Raw genomic sequence first — 24,522 nt, 5'->3', positions numbered from 1 at the left:
GGCAGAGATGTGAGAGGGCATCAGAAGAAGGGAGGGCAGGAGAGAGGGACAGAGGCCAGGGTTGCCCACAGCACCCATGACCATCATTCAAGGCACCCCAGGGCACACTGGTTGAAAACCGCTGGATTACATATACAGTATTTGGGCTCCTCCAGAGAAACTACCTGTTTGCTGAACATTCATCCTGATTTAGAACAGAATTGTAGAGTTGGAAGGAACCCTAAGGGTCATCTAGCCCAACCCCCTGCAGTGTAGGAAGCGCAGCTAACAAAGTTTGTGCAGAGGTTCTATAGTGGTCTTAACTGAACTTCCATTCTTACTTGTTTGCAGGGCAGTTGTACTACCGTGAACATTTATCTTAATTTGCTTGCAGGGTGTTTATACATCTTCATATCAATTGTTTATTCATCTCACACTTTTCTGTGCATTTATTTGTCCGTCTGTTAAACGCAAAAAGTCTCTGTTTTTCAAGTGGATTTGTTGCACTAGGGCAGTGGAACACTTTTAACTGTGCAAACTTAAGTTTCCGATATTCTGCTGAATGCCTCCTGCAAAATAGTGACAGTCGGGAGGCATCCTTGGTTTGCGAGGATAATAATCTAATTACTAACTTGTCTCCTTGCAACAACCACTGTAGAAAAGGTTCCCCTAGAGATGTTGGGAATGCCTCCCTTTAGCAGCCAATTTACACCTATAAGGAACAGAGAGTTTGCCATTGCAAAATGCCACTCTCAGAATTCAAAGCCTTCATGTCCTTCCTCTCCTTCCCCAGCCCTGCACACTTTAGTTCAAAGCCAACAGCTGTGTAGCTCTCTTTCCTTTTGCCAATAGCCATTTGCTATATTATTCTCTTCTCTCAGTGGGTGTGGAGAGGCAGGGAGAAGCTGAACTTTCCAGTAGTAAAAACATCTGATTTGCACTGATGCTTTTGGGAACAAAGTTCAGAGGAGAAATGTTAACATTTTCTTTTAAGGTATGTTTTGTCAGTTTCTTTATTATAACTGTGGGAATGTTCTGGGGTGCAGGAGAGGATATATTGACTAATTATATCCTTATCCAACTTGTGCTAACAAGTTCCCAAAATATCAGCAGAGTTTATAGACATTCCCCTTTAAGTTCGCAACGGTAACGTGTGCACAGGTTCGCTAGAACCTCTATAATAATTACTCTGGTAATTTCCCCTTTGTTCCCTCTTAAAATACAAAACACAACACAGTCTTTATAAAAGTATAAAAGAGTTTACTCATGTTCTGTTCACAATATGATCCCAGAAGGTAGGCAGGCTTAAAAAGGTTACATACACTTAGAATCTATCTTGTAGGAAGATAGTACTGTCCTCTCTTGGCTGAGAGCCAAGAGGGCATGTTGCTCCTTCAGAAGATGAAGATGAGAGAGAGGCAAGAGAGAGAATGGCTGCCTGCCCTGTGCTTTTATCATTACCTGCACAGGTGAGGCCACACCCACCTCTGGTCACATGCGGAGGAAGTCTGTCCCCAGGAAGTTTACCTGCTTGCTGGACAGACATTAGGAATGTTGTCATTGACTGCTCCTGTGTTTACATCCCACAATAACCTGGTAGAAACATAACTGCTGATGATCACATACATTGTTGGCATGCCATTTTGCTTTGCTATAAAGTGAAAGAAATCAAGATTATAAAGGCTTATATATGTTAGTAAGCAATAGTTATATGGTGTCTGTTCTAGAGGTTTTGCTTGCATAGATATAGTGAAACACACACTCATAAGCTGTTACTTTTATAACTGACCATCGAAGGATTGTGTTTACCCTAAGACTACTCTGAAAGTAGTTGGTGTCCCGGCTAAACTGGAGCAGTTGTGAGTTTGCTGAAATATGTGAAAAGGCTGTTCTGTATTTGGCATTGTTCACAAACTAATTTAATTTAAATCCATTTGGCCACTTCCTTTCTTTTCCTTTCCATTAAGACAAGTTCGAAGACAATAACTCTTCTTGATCAAATGTTTGCAACTCAGGAAATATTAAACCCTAGATGTAAAGAAGTGTTTAGGTTTTGCTCCAAGGTATTAAACTGAAGATTTCACTTGCTTTTATCAGACAGTCCAAATGCAAGTGATATACACTTTACTGAGAGCAAGTCACATCAATGTCAGTGTGAATTAGTGTGCTCAGAACTGCAGATTTATATCCTGATCCTATCCAACTCAGGCTGTGTACACATTGGCAGCTTACCGCACAGTGAGGTTGCTTCCCCCCACTGAATATTAAATCACATACCAGGGGGTGGGGGTAGAATATCTTCACCCAATGAACATTACCTGTTTGGTTTCCGTGCCCCTGCAACTCCCCCAATTTCCATCCAATGAAACTGATATCTATGCATGTGCTACCATGTGCAATGACTGTCTCAGATATGCATACCTCATGTTAACTGTGGCTTATGTTTTCAAATTGGATGGAAGCTGGTTTGAGGGGAAACACACCAAACAGCAGTATTTCTCAAGAAACTACAGGATAGATATGGATTGTGGCTAACATTGTGTGTACACAGCTTCAAACACCAGTAGTGGGTGTACCCTGGAGCCAGAGTAAATGCCACTGTGTACATAGTCCTAGCAGTGAGATATTTCAATAGGTAATGTAGATTACATTTTGCAGCCTTAATCTTATGGTGATTATTTTTGAGCCAAATTTTCTCCCAAAATATTAGGCATGCGTTCCTCAGAGTTAAACCCCCCCCACCCCACAAACAAGATCATAATCCAGCTAAGAGTTACAGCATTCACCTAAGCATCTTTGCTCATAAGTAAGTCTCATTGCTTTAAATGGGACTTGATTTCTAGATGAGTGTGCTTGTGAATGATGGCCTTAGACATTCTAACAGTGTGCTGGATTGTCGCCCATCTTGTGTCTACAAACATTAATAAATTTCAGAAGAATTTCTTTTCAGTAAGGTAACCTACTGTTCTTCAGCAATCTTACAAAAGAGAACCTCATTAATTACAGTTTATCCACAGATGGCTTTGAAAAGAGATTCTGGTTTTCCATTCCAAAATTGCACAGGTATTGTCATACCAAGCCCTTACCTGTTTCTGAGTAATGAAACTCTTACTTTAACAAAAGAAAACAAAAAAGCTAACTTGAACACTGTACAATAAATTCTGCCGTACAAAAATGTAGTGTGTGTGTGTGTGTGTGTATGTGTGTGTGTGTGTGTGTGTGTGTGTGTGTGTGTGTTGAAATTAAAGCATGCTTAATTATAAAATCTCAACAAAGGAAAATTTGCCATTTTGTGAATGAAGAAGCCGTCATAGAAACCTGAACTGTATAACAGGTAGGTCAGGCAGTGTTTTCCTAGTCAGTTGGCAACCTATTCCTGAGTACGTGGTAAACAGAAGCATTCTAACTCTTGAATGCAATATTCTTCCTGTTGGTAATTTCTAATGTATACAATGAATTATGCTATAGAGCAGCTTTCTTCATCCTGCTTCTCTACTGCATCTACTACTGTTTTTATTGTTGTTTTCACAGCGCAACAAGGTAGGATATCACTCTGCAGCAAAGTCAACATTGCATCTCTATTGCCAGAAGAAATGATACAAAAAACCTCACACTGCACATGATCTACGTACTTATTTAAAGTTACACTGTCTAATGGTTGCACAAATCAAATTTTTGTTCCACCTGTGAAATTACCAAGGGTATACTTAATTCATCGGAAAAGATGTCAGAGACTGTCAAAAACTCAATGTGGTTTCTTGTCAGGTCTTTCCACACTAGTACAATGCTATGCAAAGTAATCAGACACCAGGTTTTTTAAAAATATTCTGCTCTATATTCTTTCCAATCTATTTCTCCAGCTAGTTGGATGATGAGGCAGACATGTAGCAGATGTTGAAATCTCCTCTGCATCTTTATTGAATCAAAAATATATATATAAGTCCTTTCTAAGTGGACAGAAATAGGTCTGAGATAAATTGAATAAATTGGAGCATATGTGGTTATCATGGTTACTTGAGATGGGTATGGAGACTGTTGACTGATTGGATTTCAACTACCACAATCACTTTTAAAATCTCCTACCCATTTAGAACCCCAGATTGTCAGAACATGTTTTTTTTCCCCTACAGTGATTTTATCTAAGGACAGATGGATGAAGGTGGTTTTTTTAAATCGCCAAATATATTACTAATATTTGATAATTAAGACCACATATCTCCCAAAAGAAGATAATTCTCCTGCAAGTCTCAGATGAGAAGGAGACTGGAGGGAGGGGGTGCAATTCCATACATTAACATTGATCTTAGAAGCCAAGCCTGATTTGGGTCAGTTGACTCCCCTGCCTCCAGCAGTCTCTTGGGCCCCAGTGTTGAAGAGTGTCCCCCATCTTTCGAGCCTACATTTCAAAGGACAGCCCATTATTTGAAGGCATCCTATATTTGACGTGTTGCCAAGCAGCAGCAATGTACTCCCCCTGGAAGTGAAATGAGGGAGGGGGAGACAAGGTCAGGGTGTACCAGCAGAGCCAATCCAGTGCACCTGCCAGCACACCTGTGTAGCCCCAAGCTCACTGTCACCTCTTCAGGGAGGCTAGTGCTGCAGCTCCATCCCACCTGGTAAGCTGCTCCTGCTGTCTGGTCCAAGTCCAGTTTAATGAACCTTAAGGAGGGAGACCCAGGGGGCTGGATGTTGCCCATTAACAAGTAGCACCCTGACAGCAGACTAAGCAGGCATAGCAGACTAAGCATGGGTCACAGGTTTTCCCATGATGGTAAGTTGTATGATTTTCTATTTAAATTTTAGTTTGAACTTACACATGTAAATTAGCATGTGTAAATTTTATTGGAATCTGCATTCTCTTTTGTCATCCTTTTTTTTAAAGAGGGGGTGGGGAGCAGGACATACAAATGGATGCTGGGGACAAGATGGGGCATTTCCATTTGTGAACTGCTTTGAATCAAGTTGTCTTAGGTTCCAATCCATAAATAATAGGGGAAAAGATCTTAAGTAAGTGTATATGATGTTCCTACTCCTTGGTGTGGTGCCAGTCTGGCAGGTGCATTACAGAGCAGAATAAAGATCTGCATGTGGGCACTTCTAACGTAGTAGTTCCTGCATCTACAGTATATATCAAACTGACAGTTTTATGAGCGAGGCACTCTGTGTAACCAAAACGGAAATACGGATACGCCTAAGGGCTGCCTCCACAAGTGATTTATCTGCAGTAACTATGTAGCATGAATAGTGATGGCCAGCAACTTGGATGGCATGGGGGGGGGGAATTAGACAAATTTGTGGCGAATAAGACTATCAATGGCTACTCAGGTATCAGAAGCTGCATGCCTCTGAATATTCATTTGTTGTTGGAAATCGCATGTGGGAAGAGTTTCAGGTTGGCCACTGTCAGAACAGGATGCTGAATTAGATGGGCATTTGGTCTGATCTGGTAGGGCTCTGCTAAAATATCACCTGCGGTATCAGCATCTGTTTTCCTAAAGAATTGTTCCTCATAACTTCTCTGATAAGTGAGCCTCAGCCTACAGATGACTTACAAACAAGTATCTGCCTCTTTTCTTCCCACCCCATCTCTTTTTTTATGTCCTGTCTATCAGGCTGTACCATGTACAATACAATCTTATGCATGTATACTTGGAACTAAGGATTGTGGCCTAAACTCTTATGCACTGTGGGTAGGATAATTTTTAATGCTTAATAATAATCAAACAGGTAAATTTGTGTTCTTGTTATCATCTGCCAAAAAATCCTTAAGGTAAGGCTTATGTGGGTGGAAAGTGGCTTTTAAATATCCCTTTAAAGTTTAATTTAGGGCATTTTGTTTTTTTAAAGACTGGGAAAGCAATGTATGTCGTTCCTGCAATGGCAAACCATCAGCTATGGACTCTCTGAGCCATTTGGGGATCTGCTTTTCACAGGCTCCTGAATGTGTGTGGAGAGCCTATATGGCATTATGGAGAGGAAGGGTGGGATATAAATTCAATAAATTATTGTTACATCTAAATTTTTGCATATGATCTCTGAGTAGGTAACATGAGGTTCTCCACTTTTGAATCTTGAGAGCCAGTTGTTATTCCTTGCCTTAAATCACAAACATCTCAAGGCAACTTACATCAATATAACAAAGACATACTATAAGACTTAAACAGAGTAAAGGTGATAATATATAAATATCCAAAAGTTAAATCACCCACACTCTTTCTTTGCTAGGCCAGTACTGAAAAGACCCTCCCTCCTTCTTGTAGCCACCCCTTGTACTATAGCAATGCAGTTCTCAGCTAGAGCCCACTCTTAGGCTATGTGCACCCTTCTCTGCTTGTAGCAGAGGGAGAATTTCCCCCCACAACCCATAATAATTCATGCTCGTCCTCAGCATGCTTTGTTCAATCTAGATTGATTGTAGATCCTGCTCGCCTGACAAGTAGTTGGGCATGGTTGCTTGGTATGTGTTTGAAAACGCTTCCCTTTATAAGATCACACATTTGAAAACCCTCCTTTTGTGATCTTGGTGTTTGTCCAACAACAATGTCATTGGGCAGATGTGGATACACCCCTCCATTGCCAGGACCATGCTTTCAGATGGACACACTGCAGGGCAATGTAGAATTGATCTGCGATAAGGTTTTATTTTGGGGATGAAACCAGTTTGTCAGTAAGTACTTCTCAGGGGCAAAAAATATGAAATAGATCTATATTGTTTATGGACGACATAGAAAAAACAAATAGCTTCCCCCATATTTTCCCCCCAAGAAAAATATGTCATGTGTACAGAGTCTTAAGTGTGCCTTTGGGCACACAGTGGATATCTGCCTAGGACTGGGGCATGCCTAGAAGGAGCAAACCTGACATGTTTCCATACTGGCCATGCCACTCTAGGTCTTCTGGCTCTCCTCTTTTCTCCTCTGACCCTACAGATACTCATGAGCACATCTGAGCCTCAGTCTAATTGTGTAAACAGGTTCTAAAAATGCACTATAGAATGGTGTTTCCTTCTGCTTTTTTCTACTGCATTGTACACACTACCATGTGTGTGTGCTTTCTATCATTTTTAGCCATGTTTTTCTAGTTCAGTAAGATCTTAAAATTGCTTATTGCTCTTCCAGGTTTTGTTCCATCAGGAAGTTGTTTTCTATTTTTCCATTCTGTTCCTTAATAGTAATATCACATGTGACTGTACAGACCCTTGCAAACACCACCAGATAAAATGCTAAGAACTTTTATTTATTAGAAAATTTGCACATGGTGGTTTATTAATAGCGTTATTAATTATAGCTATCCATCAAATGGTAGTCTTTATAGCCAATATTTTCCTGATTGATTAAGACTACACCCAATATTTTTGATGGAAAAAGTTACCACTTTCAACAACTTTTGCTAATCAGCTTCCCCTCACCCTGTGATTGATTTCAACCCTTGACATCAGCCATGGAGACAGGGTGTGGTGCCAATCAATGGAGTTGTGACATTCTCCAAAGATGAGAACTTCCTTGAACATACATGTCTTATTCCAAGCGAAAACAAATCAACGAAAGCTCCTGTTTTGTTTTGCAGACGTTATCTTTGATTTCCCCCTATTCTGCCTGGAGAAACATAAAACTGGTCAGCCTGTAGCTCTAGAGTTTTTCATTAGTTTACTTTAGAAACAATCGCCCATCTGGAATGGTCATCCTGAGGTCACTTTTATTAGGAATCTTAAATCCCACATTACATTGAAGGCTTCAGCGGAGGTAGGAGAATTCCCAGAAGAACTTTCCTATTGAAAACAGGACTCTACTTTAACAATGGAGTTGTGATGCAAAAGTAAGCTCTCCATGGCATATTGTGCCAGGCTGAGCTAAATGACCATACACTGAAGCTATTGCTGGATGCTGCCCATTGCCTTGCAGGGGTCAGCACTGTTCCAGGACTACTAAACAAATTATCTTTTGCTGCACAATCTTGAGAAAGGCATCGTTCATCATATCGTGCTGTAAGTTGTTTATTGCTGAATACAAACTTCCTGGATTCTATTGCACATGCACTCACAGTGGTTGTCTTCTAATGATTTTGATGAATTGTAATCAAAAATCTTTATAGAGATATCAGAAGCTACTTATGCTGAACCCTGCCACTGGTCCATCTAGCCTAAGGTCACCAGATGTTCCTGTTTCCCGGGGACAGTCCGCGGATTTACAAATCATTCCCCATACAAAATCCATTGAAGTTGAAAAGTGTCCTTGGATTCATTGAAAAAAATCTGGTAACCTTAATCTAGCCCAGTATCTTCAACGCTGGCTGTAAACCCCTTTCCTGAATTTCAGATAGATCTTTCCAAGTCCTACCTAGAGATGCTAGGGACTGAACTTTCTATATGCCAAGTACATGCTCTGTCACCAAGCAGTAGCTGTTCCCCAGAAGCCACACTGTTCTGTACTAAAATTGCCAGCATGTTATTTACCCCTGACACCCCCCCTCATATCTCTCTTTATGCATATCCATTTATTGATTTCTCTCCCCTCTCCTTCTGTGGTGGTAGAAGTTCCTCTGAGGGGAGTCAATTAATTAGTTACTAGCATGGATCCCTAATCTCAGTTTTTTACAATGTAAATTGCTTCAATCATTGTTTGTCTGTAACTACATTGAAGCAATTTCCAATTTAATTTATTTTTGGCTTGTCCCTGTTTATTGGAACCCTGTTGATTGGAACCCCATTACGTATACCTTGGGTATATTTTATTGTCTGCAAATAAAGTCTGTGTAGGTCTTTTGCTGGGATATAAAACAGTCTTCATCCTCCTGCATAGGCAAAATCTTCAAATTTACAATTTCCATTTTTTGTATTATATTTGTATTCAGTCATAAATCACACCAGATTTGCCAGATCAAAATAATAGTAGCAGCAGCTTCAAAAGTGTACATCAATAATAATAATAATTGCAAAACAATGGACGGTTTTAAATTGTATGGGATCAAAGACTGTAGTGCCTTTCTGACCACAGAGAGGCATTAAAACTACTGTTTCAACAGCTGGAGCCAGTTTGTCCAGGAATTCTTTAACAAGACTTAGTTGTGATTCCTGTATTGCAAGGGTTCAACCTGGATGACCCCAGTAGATGACTCTACAATCTTATGATTCTAAGACAGGATGGACACATGCTGTTGTCCAAACACTTTAACAATGCCCTCAAGTGAGGTAATCAGGAATTGACCCAATAAGATGCTAATTACATATGAAGATATTTCTTGTGTGCACACATTCTAGTACAGTAAGTGGTGCATGAATATGATGGACAAGAAGAGTTGTATTGGGGTTTCATGAGACTAGAACTTATAATATCTTTCTGTCTTTTCTTATATTTCTGGCTGGGTGGCAAATGGCAGTTGACCAGCATAATCAGCTGAGACAACAAAGAGGAGTGCCTATAGGTGTCATAAGACATAATTAGCAACTTTCACAAATGATAGATTCCTCTTTTTAAGGCTGAATGATTGGTGGCAGTGGCCTCTGGGAACTATCTTCAGAGTTGTGTTGTCATCTACATGTATCTGACCATCCCAACTGAGTCATGAATAAGTCACCAGAGAAATTCAGTGTCACTGTGGGAAGGAGGCATCTCCATATTGTAACCTTTTAGCCTGGAGATGGAATATTAGCAAGAGGGAGGTGCAATATTAGTTTGGTGGAACAAATGTGGGGAAGAACTTTGGAAATTTTAAAACATTAAAACGGCTGCCGCTTTGCCGTGCGTGTGGGGAGGGCTTCCCCCTGCTAGCCCATTCTCCATCTTGGGCTTGGGGACGGGCCCCAGACTCCACCTCAGCATAAAAGACTCCAAGGAGGCCCGGGACACTGCTGCTGCCGCTTTGCCGGTGAGTCTTGGGGAGGACCGCTCCCCCTGCAAGCCCATTCTCCATCTTGGGCTTGGGGACGGGCCCCAGACTCCATCTCAGCATATAAGGCTTCAAGGAGGCCTCGGAACACCACTGCTGCCGCTTTGCCGTGCGTGTGGGGAGGGCTTCCCCCTGCTAGCCCATTCTCCATCTTGGGCTTGGGGACGGGCCCCAGACTCCATCTCAGCATATAAGGCTTCAAGGAGGCCTCGGAACACCACTGCTGCCGCTTCGCCGTGCGTGTGGGGAGGGCTTCCCCCTGCTAGCCCATTCTCCATCTTGGGCTTGGGGACGGGCCCCAGACTCCACCTCAGCATATAAGGCTTCAAGGAGGCCTCGGAACACCACTGCTGCCGCTTCGCCGTGCGTGTGGGGAGGGCTTCCCCCTGCTAGCCCATTCTCCATCTTGGGCTTGGGGACGGGCCCCAGACTCCACCTCAGCATATAAGGCTTCAAGGAGGCCTCGGAACACCACTGCTGCCGCTTCGCCGTGCGTGTGGGGAGGGCTTCCCCCTGCTAGCCCATTCTCCATCTTGGGCTTGGGGACGGGCCCCAGACTCCATCTCAGCATATAAGGCTTCAAGGAGGCCTCGGAACACCACTGCTGCCGCTTCGCCGTGCGTGTGGGGAGGGCTTCCCCCTGCAGGCCCACTCTCCATCAGGCTTTGGGGCGGGGCCTACGCTCATCACTGCCGCACCTTTGGGGACATTGGTGCTGCGGCAGCGGTTGTTTGAAGTGTTTTTATATGTTTTAAACTGTGTGGGTTTTTTGTTTTGTTTTGCTTTGTTGTACCACCATAAGCGGTGATTTTTATCCATGTATTTTTATTTTGTTTTGGTCTATTTTGGGTTGGGGTGGGGTGGTTGTGGAGTGGGGTGGGGATCGGCTTTATTTTCGTATAATTGTTTTTGTTTGTTTGCTTTTATATTCTGTAAATGGAGGTGAGCCTGAGGCTTGGGATTCCTACTGTGGAGGGGCAAGGGAGGTATGGCGGTGGGGGCAGATGTCATAGGCGAAGGGGATCGAGATACGGATATGCTCGTACCCCTTCCAATCTGCGCCCCATCCCGAGAGACGAGGGTAGGGTGAGCAAGGATTACTCACCTCCGTCACTGGTGTTGTGCAATGCCAGGTCTATAGGCAACAAAACCGCCACCCTGCGAGATTTCTTTACCTCGCAGGGGGTCGACCTGGCTTGTGTGACGGAGACCTGGGTGCGCGAAGGGGTAACTGTTACCTTACGAGAGATGGCGCCCCCGGGTTTCTCCGTCCTCCACCAGTCGCGGACTGTGGGCCGGGGGGGAGGGGTGGCGTTATTAATCCGGGAAGATTGTCCTTTCAGGGCTCTACCATCGCCATCGATCCCCGGCATTGAATGTGTTGGCCTAGTGTGGGGCTCCGAGGTGAGCTTGGCTGTCTGGCTGGTGTACCGGCCACCCAGCGCACCAGCAGCCACCCTGTCAGGCCTGCTGGAGGCGGTGGCCGGCTGGGCCTTGGAGTTCCCTAACCTATTGGTATTGGGGGACTTCAACATCCATGCTGATGCCACTCCCTCCTCGCAGGCTCTGGACCTGGTGTCTTCCATGGCGACACTAGGGCTCTCCCAGTTTGTTTCGGGCCCCACACATCAAGCAGGCCACACGCTGGATCTGATCTTTGGCATCGGTATAGATGTGATCATGTTTCCTTCGATGAAGGTGCCATGGTCTGATCACTATGCCCTGAAAGCCAGGATTGACGTTCCACCCCCACCCTGCTTGGGTGGCGAGCCAATTTGGGCTCGCCCGCAAAGGCTGATGGACCCTGATAGATTCCGTCAAGCCTTGCGGGACCTTTCTCCCCCTGGCGACTCATTGACTGAGCTTGTTGAGGCCTGGAATACCCAGCTCCTGGCAGCCATCAATGAGATCGCACCTAAGCGCCCTCTGCGACCCCGCAGAAACCGGGCTCCCTGGTTTACCGAGGAGCTCCGGAAAATGAAGCGGGACCTCAGACGGCTAGAGCGAGTATGGCGGGGTGCCCGTGACGGAGCCTCAAGAACATCTTATAGGGTTTTTATGAAAACCTATGAGATGGCAGTGAAGGCCGCTAAGAAGTCTTACTTCTCGGCCTCCATTGCATCCGCTAGCTCTCGCCCGGCGCAATTATTTAGTATAATTCGGTCTTTAACGTCCCTCGAAGGACAGCCAAATTTAAATAACAATTTGACACACAGCTGTGAGGCATTTGCGAGCTTTTTTGCGGAGAAGGTCTTGTTGCTCCGCCATGACCTCCCTGCCAATTTGGATACAATAAAGGAACTGGAGGCCCCTCGACTGTCCTCGGGTCCAGTATTGGACCACTTTGACCGGATATCCCCAGCCGATGTGGACAGACTCCTCCGAGCTGGAAAGCCCACCACATGTCCTCTCGACCCGTGCCCGTCCTGGCTGATTAGAGCGTGTCCAGACGAGGTGCGGGCCCCCCTGGGGGATATCATCAATCTGTCCCTTGGCACCGGGACATTCCCAGGGGAACTGAAGGAGGCAGTGGTGCGCCCGCTCTTAAAGAAAACATCATTAGATCCCTTAGATCTATCCAATTACCGCCCGGTTTCGAATCTTCCATTCCTGGGTAAGGTGATTGAGAGAGCGGTTGCTGAACAGCTTGGTAGGTTTCTGGATGAAACATCGGCTCTGGATCCATTCCAGTCCGGCTTCCGCGCTGGTCATGGGACTGAGACGGCTCTGGTCGCCCTAACAGATGACCTCCGCAGGCAGCTGGATCGAGGCGGGTCGGGGCTGCTGATTCTTCTAGACCTGTCAGCAGCCTTCGACATGGTCGATCACGAACTCCTGGACCACCGCCTTGCCGACGTGGGGATCCAGGGCACAGTCCTTCAATGGCTGCGCTCGTTTCTCTCCGGTCGGGGACAGAGGGTGGCGCTTGGGGGGGAATTGTCATCCCGCCACTCCTTGGTGTGTGGCGTGCCCCAGGGTGCAATACTCTCCCCAATGCTTTTTAACATCTTTATGCGCCCCCTCGCCCAGCTTGTCCGGAGTTTTGGGCTGGGCTGCCATCAGTATGCTGATGACACCCAACTCTATCTGTTGATGGACGGCCACCCGGACTCTGCCCCAGACACACTGATCAGATGCTTGGAGGCTGTGGCTGGATGGTTACGTGGGAGCCGGCTGAAGTTAAATCCTTCGAAGACAGAGGTCCTCTGGCTGGGACGGGACGACGGGGGGCTGAGGGGGCAACTCCCATCTCTTGCGGGGGTGCAATTAGTGCCAGCACCGTCCGTTAAGAGTTTGGGTGTAATCTTCGATACCTCCCTCTCTATGGAGGCGCAGATTGCAGCTATAACAAAGGCGGCATTCTTTCATCTCCGCCAAGCTAAGCAGTTGGCTCCTTACCTCTCACGCCCCGACCTAGCCACTGTGATCCACGCGACGGTCACCTCCAGACTGGATTATTGTAACTCGCTCTACGTGGGGCTGCCCTTGAGACTGACCCAGAAACTCCAGCGGGTGCAAAATGCTGCAGCGAGACTCCTTACGGGGTCTTCGCTTAGAGATCACATTCATCCGGTGCTATACCAGCTGCACTGGCTCCCGGTGGAGTACAGGATCAGGTTTAAGGTGCTGGTTTTAACCTTCAAAGCCCTATACGGCCTAGGGCCCTCGTACCTACGGGACCGCCTCTCCTGGTATGCCCCACAGAGGAACTTACGATCTTCAAATAAAAACATCTTGAAGGTCCCAAGCCACAGAGAGGTTAGGCTGGCCTCAACTAGAGCCAGGGCTTTTTCGGCTGCGGCTCCAACCTGGTGGAACGCTCTCTCACAAGAGACAAGGGCCCTGCAGGACTTGACATCTTTCCGCAGGGCCTGCAAGACAGAGCTGTTCCACCTGGCCTTTGGTCAGGGCGCAGCCTGACTCCCTCCTCTGGCAATCTTTACAAAACTTTAGTTTATGGTTGCCATCAATTTTGATTTTAATTCATTTTAATCCATTTTTATAATGTTTTATAATGTTGTACTGTTTTAGTGTTGTTAGCCGCCCTGAGCCCGGCTTCGGCTGGGGAGGGCGGGATATAAATAAAATTTATTATTATTATTATTATTATTAAATTCCCTACCCCTTCAGCTAAGATAGACAGAAATGTTCCCATGAGAAATTGCCAGCATAGGCTTCCAGAAGAAGAAAAAGAAACCTCCAAGTTCCCCATTCAGTGGAGGGGCCATTTTGGCAACTGTTACTGCTGGATTACGGAAACTGTGGCCCTGCAAACTCCAACTCCCATGAGCCTCAGCCAGTGGTCGGAGAGGATGTAAATTAGAATCCAAGGACATCTGGAGGGCCACAGGGTCCCCTTCTTTGCAACAGCAACAGCTCTTTGGTGATACCAGTGCTCATTTAGACATTTAATGTCGCAAGAACATAATAGCAGCAATGTTTTATAATTTATGTACGTGACTCATTTCAGAGCTTGGTCCTTCGGATGCAAATGTCATCTGGCCCCCCAAGTGTTGCTCTTCCACCCAAACCCTTTGGGCACTCCTTTGCATTTTTAACATCCCTTTAATATCACTGCCATGCAGACTATTGGGATGATTAAAGAGGATGGCTTTTAAGTGCCTCTAAGTGCATTTAAGGTGAAACTGTGGTTCTGAAAAGTCAAGGTGGTGGTATGCAGCTGGTGAGTACTGGAATGTGAGCTTGTATGTAGAGATCAGATGGAATCATTTAGTTCTGTAGCAAGGCAAATGAAGAAATCTGATGTTTCAAGGTCTTGAGTGTTCTCTTTAAAACTGAACCATTTTTTTTTTCTTTGTGGGGGCGGGGTTGGTTGAAACTCTAGAAAAGTCATAAAGGAGGAAAGACATTCACAACAGCAGTTAGAAATAAAGGCTTGGGAAGCTGCATCTCTTCTGCAGCAGCCTGATGTGACTGATTGATTGACTGACTGACTGACAGGAGAAATCTCCCAGGAGAATCTCCTTTGTCGAGCAGCTCATCTCTTCCCAAATCGGACCAGGATAATTATAGCTCTCCCTCGCTCTGCTGCAGTTTGCAAGCAGCTTAGGGCGGGAGTGCAGCAGGGCGCCTGCTTCCACCGCGCGATCCGGGAGAGCCAGGAAATTGACAAAAGACCTGCTTTAACCAAGAGGACAACTAATAGGCACATTTAATATTTATCTCCCATCTGCAAGGGCTGGGGATTTGGAGCTTATAATGCGGGCAGCAAGAGCCCGGCTCCGATTGGACGTAGTAGCGGGACCGAAGGCGAGGGAGGGGCGCGAAGAGGCAGCGAGTTGGGCTGGCAGTTGCAGCGAGGAAATGTAAACACCGGCGGCGGAGGCGGAGCGAAAAAGGCGCTTCATCTGCTCCGGGCAGCGAGCCGCGGGCGGCGGGGGCGCTTCTGGAGATGCGCCTCGGCGGGGCTTAGCTCTCTGTCTCTCTCTCCCCCCGGGACTGGATGAATCCCCGAAGGGAGCTCCCTTCTCCTGGCTGCCCAAGTGAGGAAGGCTCGCCCTCCGCTTCTCCTCCTCGGATGGATCTAACGCGGGAGTGTGCCGGGCTGCCCTAGCCGCGCGCGGCCACTGCGGCTTCTCGGTCGCCTCCGCTGCCTGCTGCCCTTCCAGACGCCGGGGCAATGGAAATGAGCATGAAGAAGTTCACAGTGCGCAGGTTCTTCTCGGTCTACCTCCGCAAGAAGTCTCGCTCCAAGAGCTCGAGTCTCAGTAGATTTGAGGTAACCAAAAAATAATAATACCCGGCACGGTCTTAACTTCACCGGCGTCTGACCAAATGCTCGATGTTCCAAGTTCCAAAAGATAGTTTTTTCTCTCTCTTTCCCTCTTGGGCTCATTGCTGCGGAATTTGCTAGTGACGTTGCTGGTGCAAGAGTCTTAGGACAAGGGAAAAACTGTGTGATTTTAAAAAAATGGTTTCATTTGTTTGTTGTTTAGTCGTTTAGTCGTGTCCGACTCTTCGTGACCCCATGGACCAGAGCACCCCAGGCACGCCTGTCTTCCACTGCCTCCCGCAGTTTGGTCAGACTCATGTTTGTAGCTTCGAGAACACTGTCCAACCATCTTGTCCTCTGTCGTCCCCTTCTTCTTGTGCCCTCAATCTTTCCCAACATCAGGGTCTTTTCCAGGGAGTCTTCTCTTCTCATGAGGTGGCCAAAGTATTGGAGCCTCAGCTTCAGGATCCGTCCTTCCAGTGAGCACTCAGGGCTGGTTTCCTCAAGAATGGATAGGTTTGATCTTCTTGCAGTCCATGGGACTCTCAAGAGTCTCCTCCAGCACCATAATTCAAAAGCATCAATTCTTCGGCTATCAGCCTTCTTTATGGTCCAGCTCTCACTTCATTTGTTTATCAAAAGTAATTTCACTTTCCAGCTGAAGGGTGGAAGGTGGTGTTGGGGAACGTTAGAACCAAGGAAGTAGACCCCATGGGGAAACCATTTTCTCAGTTTTACAACTGTTTCCCTAAAGGTGTGGTCTCTTACTCATTTTATTCCACCCTCCTTCCAAGGAGCTCAGGGTAGTTCTCCTACCATGCCCCCAAGTAATCCTCACAACAACCTTGTGAGGTAGGTTAGGCTGGGAGGCTGGGAGTGGCCCAAGGTCACCCAGTGAGCTTCATGGCCCAGTGGAGATCTGAACTGAGTTCTCCCCAGTCCTGCTTCCAGACTTTTAACCACTCCGTATGTTCCCACGGTGCTGCAGTTTTAGCCTGTCTACAGATAGCTGTCCCCTCAAGACCTCTCTTATTTGTGCATGGTAAGGCTAAGGTAGGTTTGTGCTTCAGGTGGAAATAAATAAGACTTCTGTGGAATTTGGAAGCCTTCCGAGTCCAGTGGCAGGCAGCATCTCCATCCTTTTGGGTCATGTCAGTCTTTGAAGCCAGTGGTGCATCTGTTCATTTTGCAACTAGTGTAAGCTGGTACAAGAGATTGTAAAGATTGCTAAGACCCAGTTTCACACACATTAGCATAAACGGCATAAAAAAATTACAGCACAAAGCCCAGGAGCAAGTCCTACTGAGTAAGGACCCAAGTAGAGTATGCACAGGATTGCAGCTGGACAAGACATGCCAGTACATGCCTACTGACATGCCAGTACATGCCTCAGCAAGTTCAGTTGAACTTTCTCCCAGGTAAAGATAAGTGTACAGTGGTACCTTGGGTTAAGAACTTAATTTATTCTGGAGGTCCGTTCTTAATCTGAAACTGTTCTTAACCTGAGGTACCACTTTAGCTAATGGGGCCTCCCACCACCGCCGCGCCGCCACGTGAATTCTGTTCTCATCCTGAAGCAAAGTTCTTAACCCGAGGTACTATTTCTGGGTTAGCGGAGTCTGTAACCTGAAGTGTCTGTAACCCGAGGTATCATTGTATCTTAAACAGGGTTGTGGCTTTAAAAAGGTTTTCTGCTCTGCTTTTCCAATTCCTCTCTCTTGATCCCAACTACTGCAACTGAGAGTTTTGCTAAGGAACTGTGTTTGATTCTATGGAGGTGTTCCTTGCTCATGGTCGCACTGTTTGAAAATGGACTTTATTTTGCTGGTCTCTATAAGCTGTGGGTTAAACCACAGAGCCTAGTACTTGCCAGTCAGAAGGTCGGTGGTTCGAATCCCCACGACGGGGTGAGCTCCCGTTGCTCGGTCCCTGCTCCTGCCAACCTAGCAGTTCGAAAGCACGTCAAAGTGCAAGTAGATAAATAGGTACCGCTCCGGCGGGAAGGTAAACGGCATTTCTGTGTGCTGCTCTGGTTCTCCAGAAGCGGCTTAGTCATGCTGGCCACATGACCTGGAAGCTGTATGCCGGCTCCCTTGGCCAATAAAGCAAGATGAGCACTGCAACCCCAGAGTCAGTCACGACTGGACCTAATGGTCAGGGGTCCCTTTACCTTTACCTTTGTAAGCTGGCAGCCTTGATAAGTACCTGCATTCAGACAATGCAGTACTGCATTTCCTCTGAGAAGAAACTATTCTTCCAAGAGAGAAGTGAACCTTCAGGAGGAGCGGGGGATGTTTAAGGGGAATTAAGAGCTAAAGGAAGTGGGAACACTGAAATTTTCTGTGTTGGGGTGGATCAGATTTCTCTGTTCTTTCTTGATGCTGCTTTCTGGCTTTCCACTTAGAACAATATATCTGCATTTTAAAAGCAATTGAAATACAACATAAAACAAAGGATTGCTAAAGTTAAGGCAGGGAAAGCCCACCCCTAGTGGTCAGTATTGAACAAAAAGGTATTTCAACAACATTAAATAATGTAAAACTATTTTCAGAACAAGCAGAATGTGCACCTTTTAATTTTTGCTGATCTTGGCAATGCTGGCATGCTTCATAGTTAAAATTGCAAAAGCTGCCTTAGGGAAACCATGACCATCCACACCTTCCTTCGCTGTCAAGGCGCACGTACGTCTTTGCCCCAGTTGGACAGCTGCTTGATGGAGTTGATGCCAAGTAAATGCCAGCAGTTTTCAGAAGTGGCCATCTTCTGAGAAGGCTACCATATGGATTCAGGGCAAGTGAATGGCAATTGGTCATCTATTTTAGCACCCAGTAGGGTTCAAGAGGTGAATGAATGAATCTGTTTATTATGGTCACTGACCAGAGATGTTCAAGAGGTGATTTTTTTAAAAAGAAAAAGGTGCAAGAATTCTTTCTATTTGACTGTGTTACTTAGGAATACTTTGTTACAATAGTATTTAATGTTTTTGTTGTCACCTGATTGTGGCAGTGGATTCCTCACCCTCCACTGGGGTGGCTCCAATACTCTCAGTTGTTTTTATAGTAATGTGGGATAGAAATATTGGGAACAGAGAAGCAATGTGTTTAATAATAATAATAATTTAGTTGTACCCTGCCCATCTGGCTGGGTTTCCCCAGCCACTCCCAACCAAATATTAAAAACACAATACATCATTAAACATTAAAAACATCCCTAAACCGGGCTGCCTTCAGATGTCTTTTAAAAGTCAGATAGTTGCTTATTTCCTTGACATCTCATGGGAGGGTGTTCCACAGGGCAGGCACCACTGCTGAGAAGGCCCTCTGCCTAGTTCCCTGTAACCTCACTTCTCACAGTGAGGGAACCGGCAGAAAGTCCTCGGCGCCTACAATTCTTTGTAGGAAAAAAGTTCCATGTTCAAATGGGGCTTAATTATGAGAAGACATGTGTGTCTTATAGTTTAGTTACTAGGTGGCACTGAACTTAATTGTATTTGTTCCTGAGATCATCCTATATATGTGAGGACTGGACAGTAGTTAATGTAACACTAGTTTTGTTTTGGTTTTTTTAAGATTGGGGGGGGGGGGTAGAAATTACAGTCCAGTTAGCTTAAAGTCTGTTCTGGCAAAAATGTCTGGAAATCATTATTAAAGATAGGCTGAGTGGATAGGTGATAAAATGGCAAATGCAATTCAATTGCAAACATGTGCGAAGTGATACATGTTGAGGCAATGAATCCTAATTCCACGCATAAGCTCATGGGGTCTGAACTTGGTGTGTCTTGACCAGGAATGAGTCCTTGGGGTTGTAGTGGGTAGTTCTATGAAGATGTTGACCCAGTGTGCATCAGCTGTGATAAGGGCAGATTCCATGGTAAGGATTATTAGGAAAGGAGTTGAAAATAAAACTGCCACTATCATAATGCTGCCATACAAATCTGTAGTGCAGCCACATTTGGAATACTGTCTACATGCAGGAGTGCCCAATTTTTTTTCAATGAGCGCCAGATTTGATTAAGCGAACATGCGTGAGGCCCGACCAAAGTTGTTGAGCTTTAGGATTGAAGTTGCTGAACTTTTTTTAGGATTTTACCCCAGGCCATATACTGCCACGGGGACCAGATTAGGCCCCCGAAACGGACTTTGGACATGCGTGGTCTACAGTTCTGGTTGCCTCACCTCAAAAAGGATATTGTTGAGTTGGAAAAGGTTCAGAAAAGGGCAACCAACTTGATCAAGGGGGTGGTGCGACTCCCCTGTGAGGAAAGGTTGCAGTGTTTGGTACTTTTTAGTTTAGAGAAAACACAAGAAAGAGGTGACATAATAAAAAGTTTACAAAATTATGCATGGCATGGAGAATGTGGATGGAGAAAAGTTTTTCATAGTGATAGAGCTTATGGGCATCCAGTGAAGCTGAATGTTGGAAGATTCAGGTCAGATGAAAGAAACTACTTCACACCGCACATAGTTAAAACAATTGAATTTGCTCCCAACTTGGATCACATCAGAAGAGGGTTAGAGAAACGCATGGAGGATAGGGCTATCAATGGCTACTAGCCACAATGGCTCTCTTCTTTTTCCACAATTGCCTTTGAATACGAGTTGCTGGGGATTGCAGGTGGGGAAAGCGAGGTTGTGCTCAGTTTCTGTTTGTGGGTTTCCTCTAGGCACCTGGTTGGTCACTGTAAGAACAGGATGTTGGATTAGATGGACCTTTGGCCTGATCCTGCAGGGCTCTTCTTATGTTCTTTTTGAGTAGAGTTGGGAGTTTCCTCTTTCTGTTCTGTTCTTGTTTAAGAGACAATGAAGCTCTTGTCTAGCTTCCTGAATGGTGTTCTCTGTAAGCCTTCTGTGACATGGTGTCAGAAGTCTAAGTTTTAAACCTACGGATTCCAAACCAGACAAAGAAAATGGAATTGTTCCATGCACCAAGACTCCTCAGCTTTCGTGATCCTGAAGCATGGGCTGAATGGAAAGAAAGAGTTGCTTGCTTTAGCCTAGCTGCAAAAAGAGTGAAAAATAGTGCGAGTGCGTTCCATCCTTTATGGTATGGGGAAAGAAGCCAGCAACATTTATAAATCATTTTCCTTTGCTGAAGAGGGACACAAACACAAGAAGGAGAGTCTTCTGTCCAAGTCTGATGCCCTTTCCTGAAAGGAATGTTGTTTATGAGAAGCCTACTTCTATCATTGGGTTCAGAATCCTGGAGAAACTTGGTTCATTTGATAGGGTCCTGCATGAACAAATGAATGCTAAGTGATGGCTGTTTTAAAAAAAGAAGAATACATTTCAAATTGATTGATGTTTGGAATTCTAGACCAAGGGCTTCCTGAAAGAATGCAGTTAATCAGAGAGCATAGCCCTTCACAAAGCTATATAGACAGCAAGGAAATGTCAGTTGATCAAAACTCAATAGGAAGCAGAGGCAGCTTGGGAGTGACTTGGAAGAGATTATTTCTCCACCCCAAAACATTAGAAGCAGTTGCACCTGCCATTTTGAAATGGATATTTTACTCCTTCTGTCTCTGCAAAAGCATCTTAAGTGGGAGCCTCAAAACAGCAGTCTGGCCATTTTAAGTACTGGTGGTGATAGTGATGGGGAGGATTGCATCCTTTGTTTGTTGGTTAGTCTGTTAAATTAATATCCCACTCTTCCTCCCAAAGGAGCCCAGGGCACACAAGCAATATAACAATGAAAGCATTTAAAAACTATTCCAAAACAGATGCACACTGGGAAAGATCTTCACTTAGAAGGCTTGTTGAAAGAGGAAGGTCTTGGTGCTGAAAAGACAAGAGACAGTGACTTTCAGACAGCATGCACAAGTTGTGGAGAAGTTCAAGGCATTGTGGGGGGGGGTTGACCAACAAGAGAAGTACAGTGCAGGGAATATTGAAAAATAGGTCAATTTGACACGCTGTGTCATGCCCAAATAGTGCAAGAAGTAACCGCTACATTGGACAGGTATTTTTTATTAGGCTTTGTATTTTGTAAAGACCCTGACCCTCCATAGAGAATAAACTTTACAATTTGTGAGACAACAGTTAATTCCAAAATGTGTTCAGGAGTTGGTGCCATGGTTATTTCAAAAGATTCTGGAACTCTTGCATGAGGCAGAAACTGTTTTATGCAGCCCAACAGGTATACTGTTCTGTCTTGTATTCTTTGCTATGTTTAGGGAAGCTTTTAATGTTTAATAGATTATTGTATTTTAATATTCTGTTGGAAGCTGCCCACAGTGGCTGGGGAAACCCAGCCAGATGGGTGTGGTATAAATAAATTATTATTATTATTATTATTATTATTATTATTATTATTATTAATTATGAATTATTATTATTATGAAGAGAAGCAGGTCATGTTCACCATGTGTGTGATTTGAGAGCATAGCCTGCATGATTTCCTCAGTCATGGAGTAGCTGCCTGGATGAGACTAATGAAAACATTGGGAGAAGTAGAGGTCTTCAGAGACAGTGGTCAGCTAAAAAAGTGATATTGTTTTAAGACCTGATGTCAAATCGTATGGTGTTCAGACATCATACAGAGTCCCTACTCCATTGATAGGCAAACTAAGGCCCGGGCGCTGGATCCGGCCCAATCACCTTCTAAGTCTGGCTCATGTACGGTCCTGAAATCAGGCATGTTTTTCATGAGTAGAATGTGTCCTTTTATTTAAAATGCATCTCTGGGTTATTTGTGGGGCACAGGAATTCGTTCATTTCCCCCCCCCTCCAAAATATAGTCTGCCCCCCCCCACAAGGTCTGTGGACAGTGGACCGGCCCCCTGCTGAAAAAGTTTGCTTGTCAAACTGTTTGCAAAATGCAACTATTTTTCCTTCTGCCTACCTCATCACCTGCTCAAATTCTGTCCTTCCCTTCTGAAACTCTGGCCTTTTGTCTCTGCTATCTCTCTCTCTCTCATCTCAGGTAGAGGCTTTCTCCATTTGCTGTCCAGCCCAGAGAGTCTTGGTTAATGGCCTTCTTAATGGGACATAACTCATTTTTTGTGCTCTTTTAATGGTGCATCTCTCCAGGCAGCCAGCCTGGCTTAGAAAACAAAACAAAAAACCACATGGTTTAGTTTTAACATGCTAAATTGAATGACTGGCACCTTCTCTTAATTCTAACATTTACTAAATCTAGAACACATGGTTGTCTTGGACCCACAAACTCTGGCATCCAAAATCTATAACAATATTTTCCAAATTGGAAGTCTTAAGCGGACTTAACCAGAGCATTAAATTGGCTACTACTTTGTGGGAGATTTGTTTTCAATGCATCCTACTTGGAATCACACAGGTGCCTCTGAATTTTTTCAAATGAAGGTGGCGGAACTGCTTAGATACATAAAAGGAGTTATTGGGCCATGCCCAGCACTACAACTCCATTGGCAGAAGTTCAGTGTGTGCAACAGAACTTCTTCCTCACCTGTCTCCTCCAGCCACCCTGCACACCCCCAGAATTGGCTTTGAAAGATTGTGAGACCATCGGGAGTGGATTTTGGTGGTGCACAGTGGGAGGAGAGGGAACAGAAGCCCAGTGGCACCAGTGGATCTCCACTGGCACAGGATAGGAAACAACCCATTGTCTTCATGGACTTCATCCTAATAATTGGCATGCCAGTGGAAGAAGATAACCAAGCTCAAGTCTTCATAGCAGGGTGAGGAACTGAGAAACAGTTCTGAATTCTAGGAAATCTTGTTATTCTTCCAAGTCAATGAGTCAGGGGGAATAAAAGAAACTAAACTTCCAGAGTTCATGTTGGAACAGCTTAGAGTGCAAGAACAGCGTTAGAAGCAGCCTTTGGTTTTAACATCTATGGTTCTTTTCCTTTAACCCTACCTCATAGCTCAGTAAGTTTGTTAAAGCATGGAGAAGGGGCAAGAAGAGAAATGGGCAAACTGTGCCAATGCTTTACAAGTGAAGGCAAAAATTTCTACCGAGCCAACATTTGGTTTGGATATTTCTGAACTGGGGATGTTTGGGGAGTTAGGAGAGAATCAAAAGTTATTTTCTATCCCTAGTTTGAGCCACTAGCCATATGGCTGCTATAATACATAGCTCAGTCCTATGTTAATTAAATCTGAACTTTGCAGAGGAATGCCAGTAGACAGTATAATTATGATTCCCTGTTACTCCACAGTTTTACAGTATAAGCTGCAGATTATTGTTTGGCTTCCACCCTATTTGATTTCTGCAGAGTCTTAATGGTGATGTCAATGCAGCATTCATTAAGACTGTAAAAAAAATTAAAGCTCCAAACAATGAGCACATAGTTACTTCACTCTGTTACATTGACTTGCATGGCACCCACAGACATTTGAATGATATGATGCCCAGATATACACAATGTATTCAATTTATTTTAGCATGAGAGATCCTGTGGCATCTATTAGAGCAAAAGTAAAACAGGACAATTAGAAAGCAAAAAGGAAGCCAGATGCATATGACTACAGACATGCTCATTCAGCACTGTGGTCTAACCATAACAATAAATTTCAATACACATCTAACACCAAATCCATGAACAAATTTGCAAGCCAGGGAATTAAAATTCTTCGAATTTTTATAAGAACATTGCCTACATATTCTGAAACTCAAATGTCTGAAAAATCCCAGGGTGTCTAAAAAATATTTTGGACATATCTTTTCATAATGGGCATCTTGCTCTTGCAAATGTAATGTGTTTGCTTCCATTTTCCCATTTCGTTCATGGCCTGTGAGCTGATCATATAAATTCCACTATGATAGATGTATGATATGTTTAAATAACTGGAGTGCAGAATTGACTTAACCCGACTGTGTATATCCAATTCTGCATTTCTGATCGTTTTCAGTGATTAAGTGGTAGTGTTGCCCAAATGTTGGCCTATTTTCTCTTTACTTTTAAGCAGTAGTGGCTTGGAAACCCAAATAAAAGTTCTAGCCCA

The 24,522-nt window shown here is 44.6% G+C and overlaps 1 protein-coding gene across 4 annotated transcripts in view; it reads left to right on the top strand.

The window, feature by feature from the left end:
• RPS6KA2 (ribosomal protein S6 kinase A2) overlaps positions 1-24,522 on the top strand; it is a 179,527-nt gene that overhangs the window by 52,255 nt on the left and 102,750 nt on the right. The window contains exon 1 of one of the 4 annotated variants that reach the window (XM_081855174.1): positions 14,784-15,604. The exons of the other annotated variants lie outside the window; for them this stretch is intronic. Within the exon in view, the coding sequence (XP_081711300.1) occupies positions 15,506-15,604 (99 nt within the window). The 5' untranslated portion in view covers positions 14,784-15,505. Of the gene's footprint in view, positions 1-14,783; positions 15,605-24,522 lie in introns of those variants that run through there. 4 annotated transcript variants of the gene reach the window in all.

Source organism: Podarcis erhardii, assembly GCF_964252035.2.
Source record: "Podarcis erhardii genome assembly, chromosome: 3".
In the NCBI taxonomy this organism is placed as follows: domain Eukaryota; kingdom Metazoa; phylum Chordata; class Lepidosauria; order Squamata; family Lacertidae; genus Podarcis; species Podarcis erhardii.
Note: the sequence above shows the minus strand (reverse complement) of the source record. Positions and strands in the feature narration are given on the sequence as shown.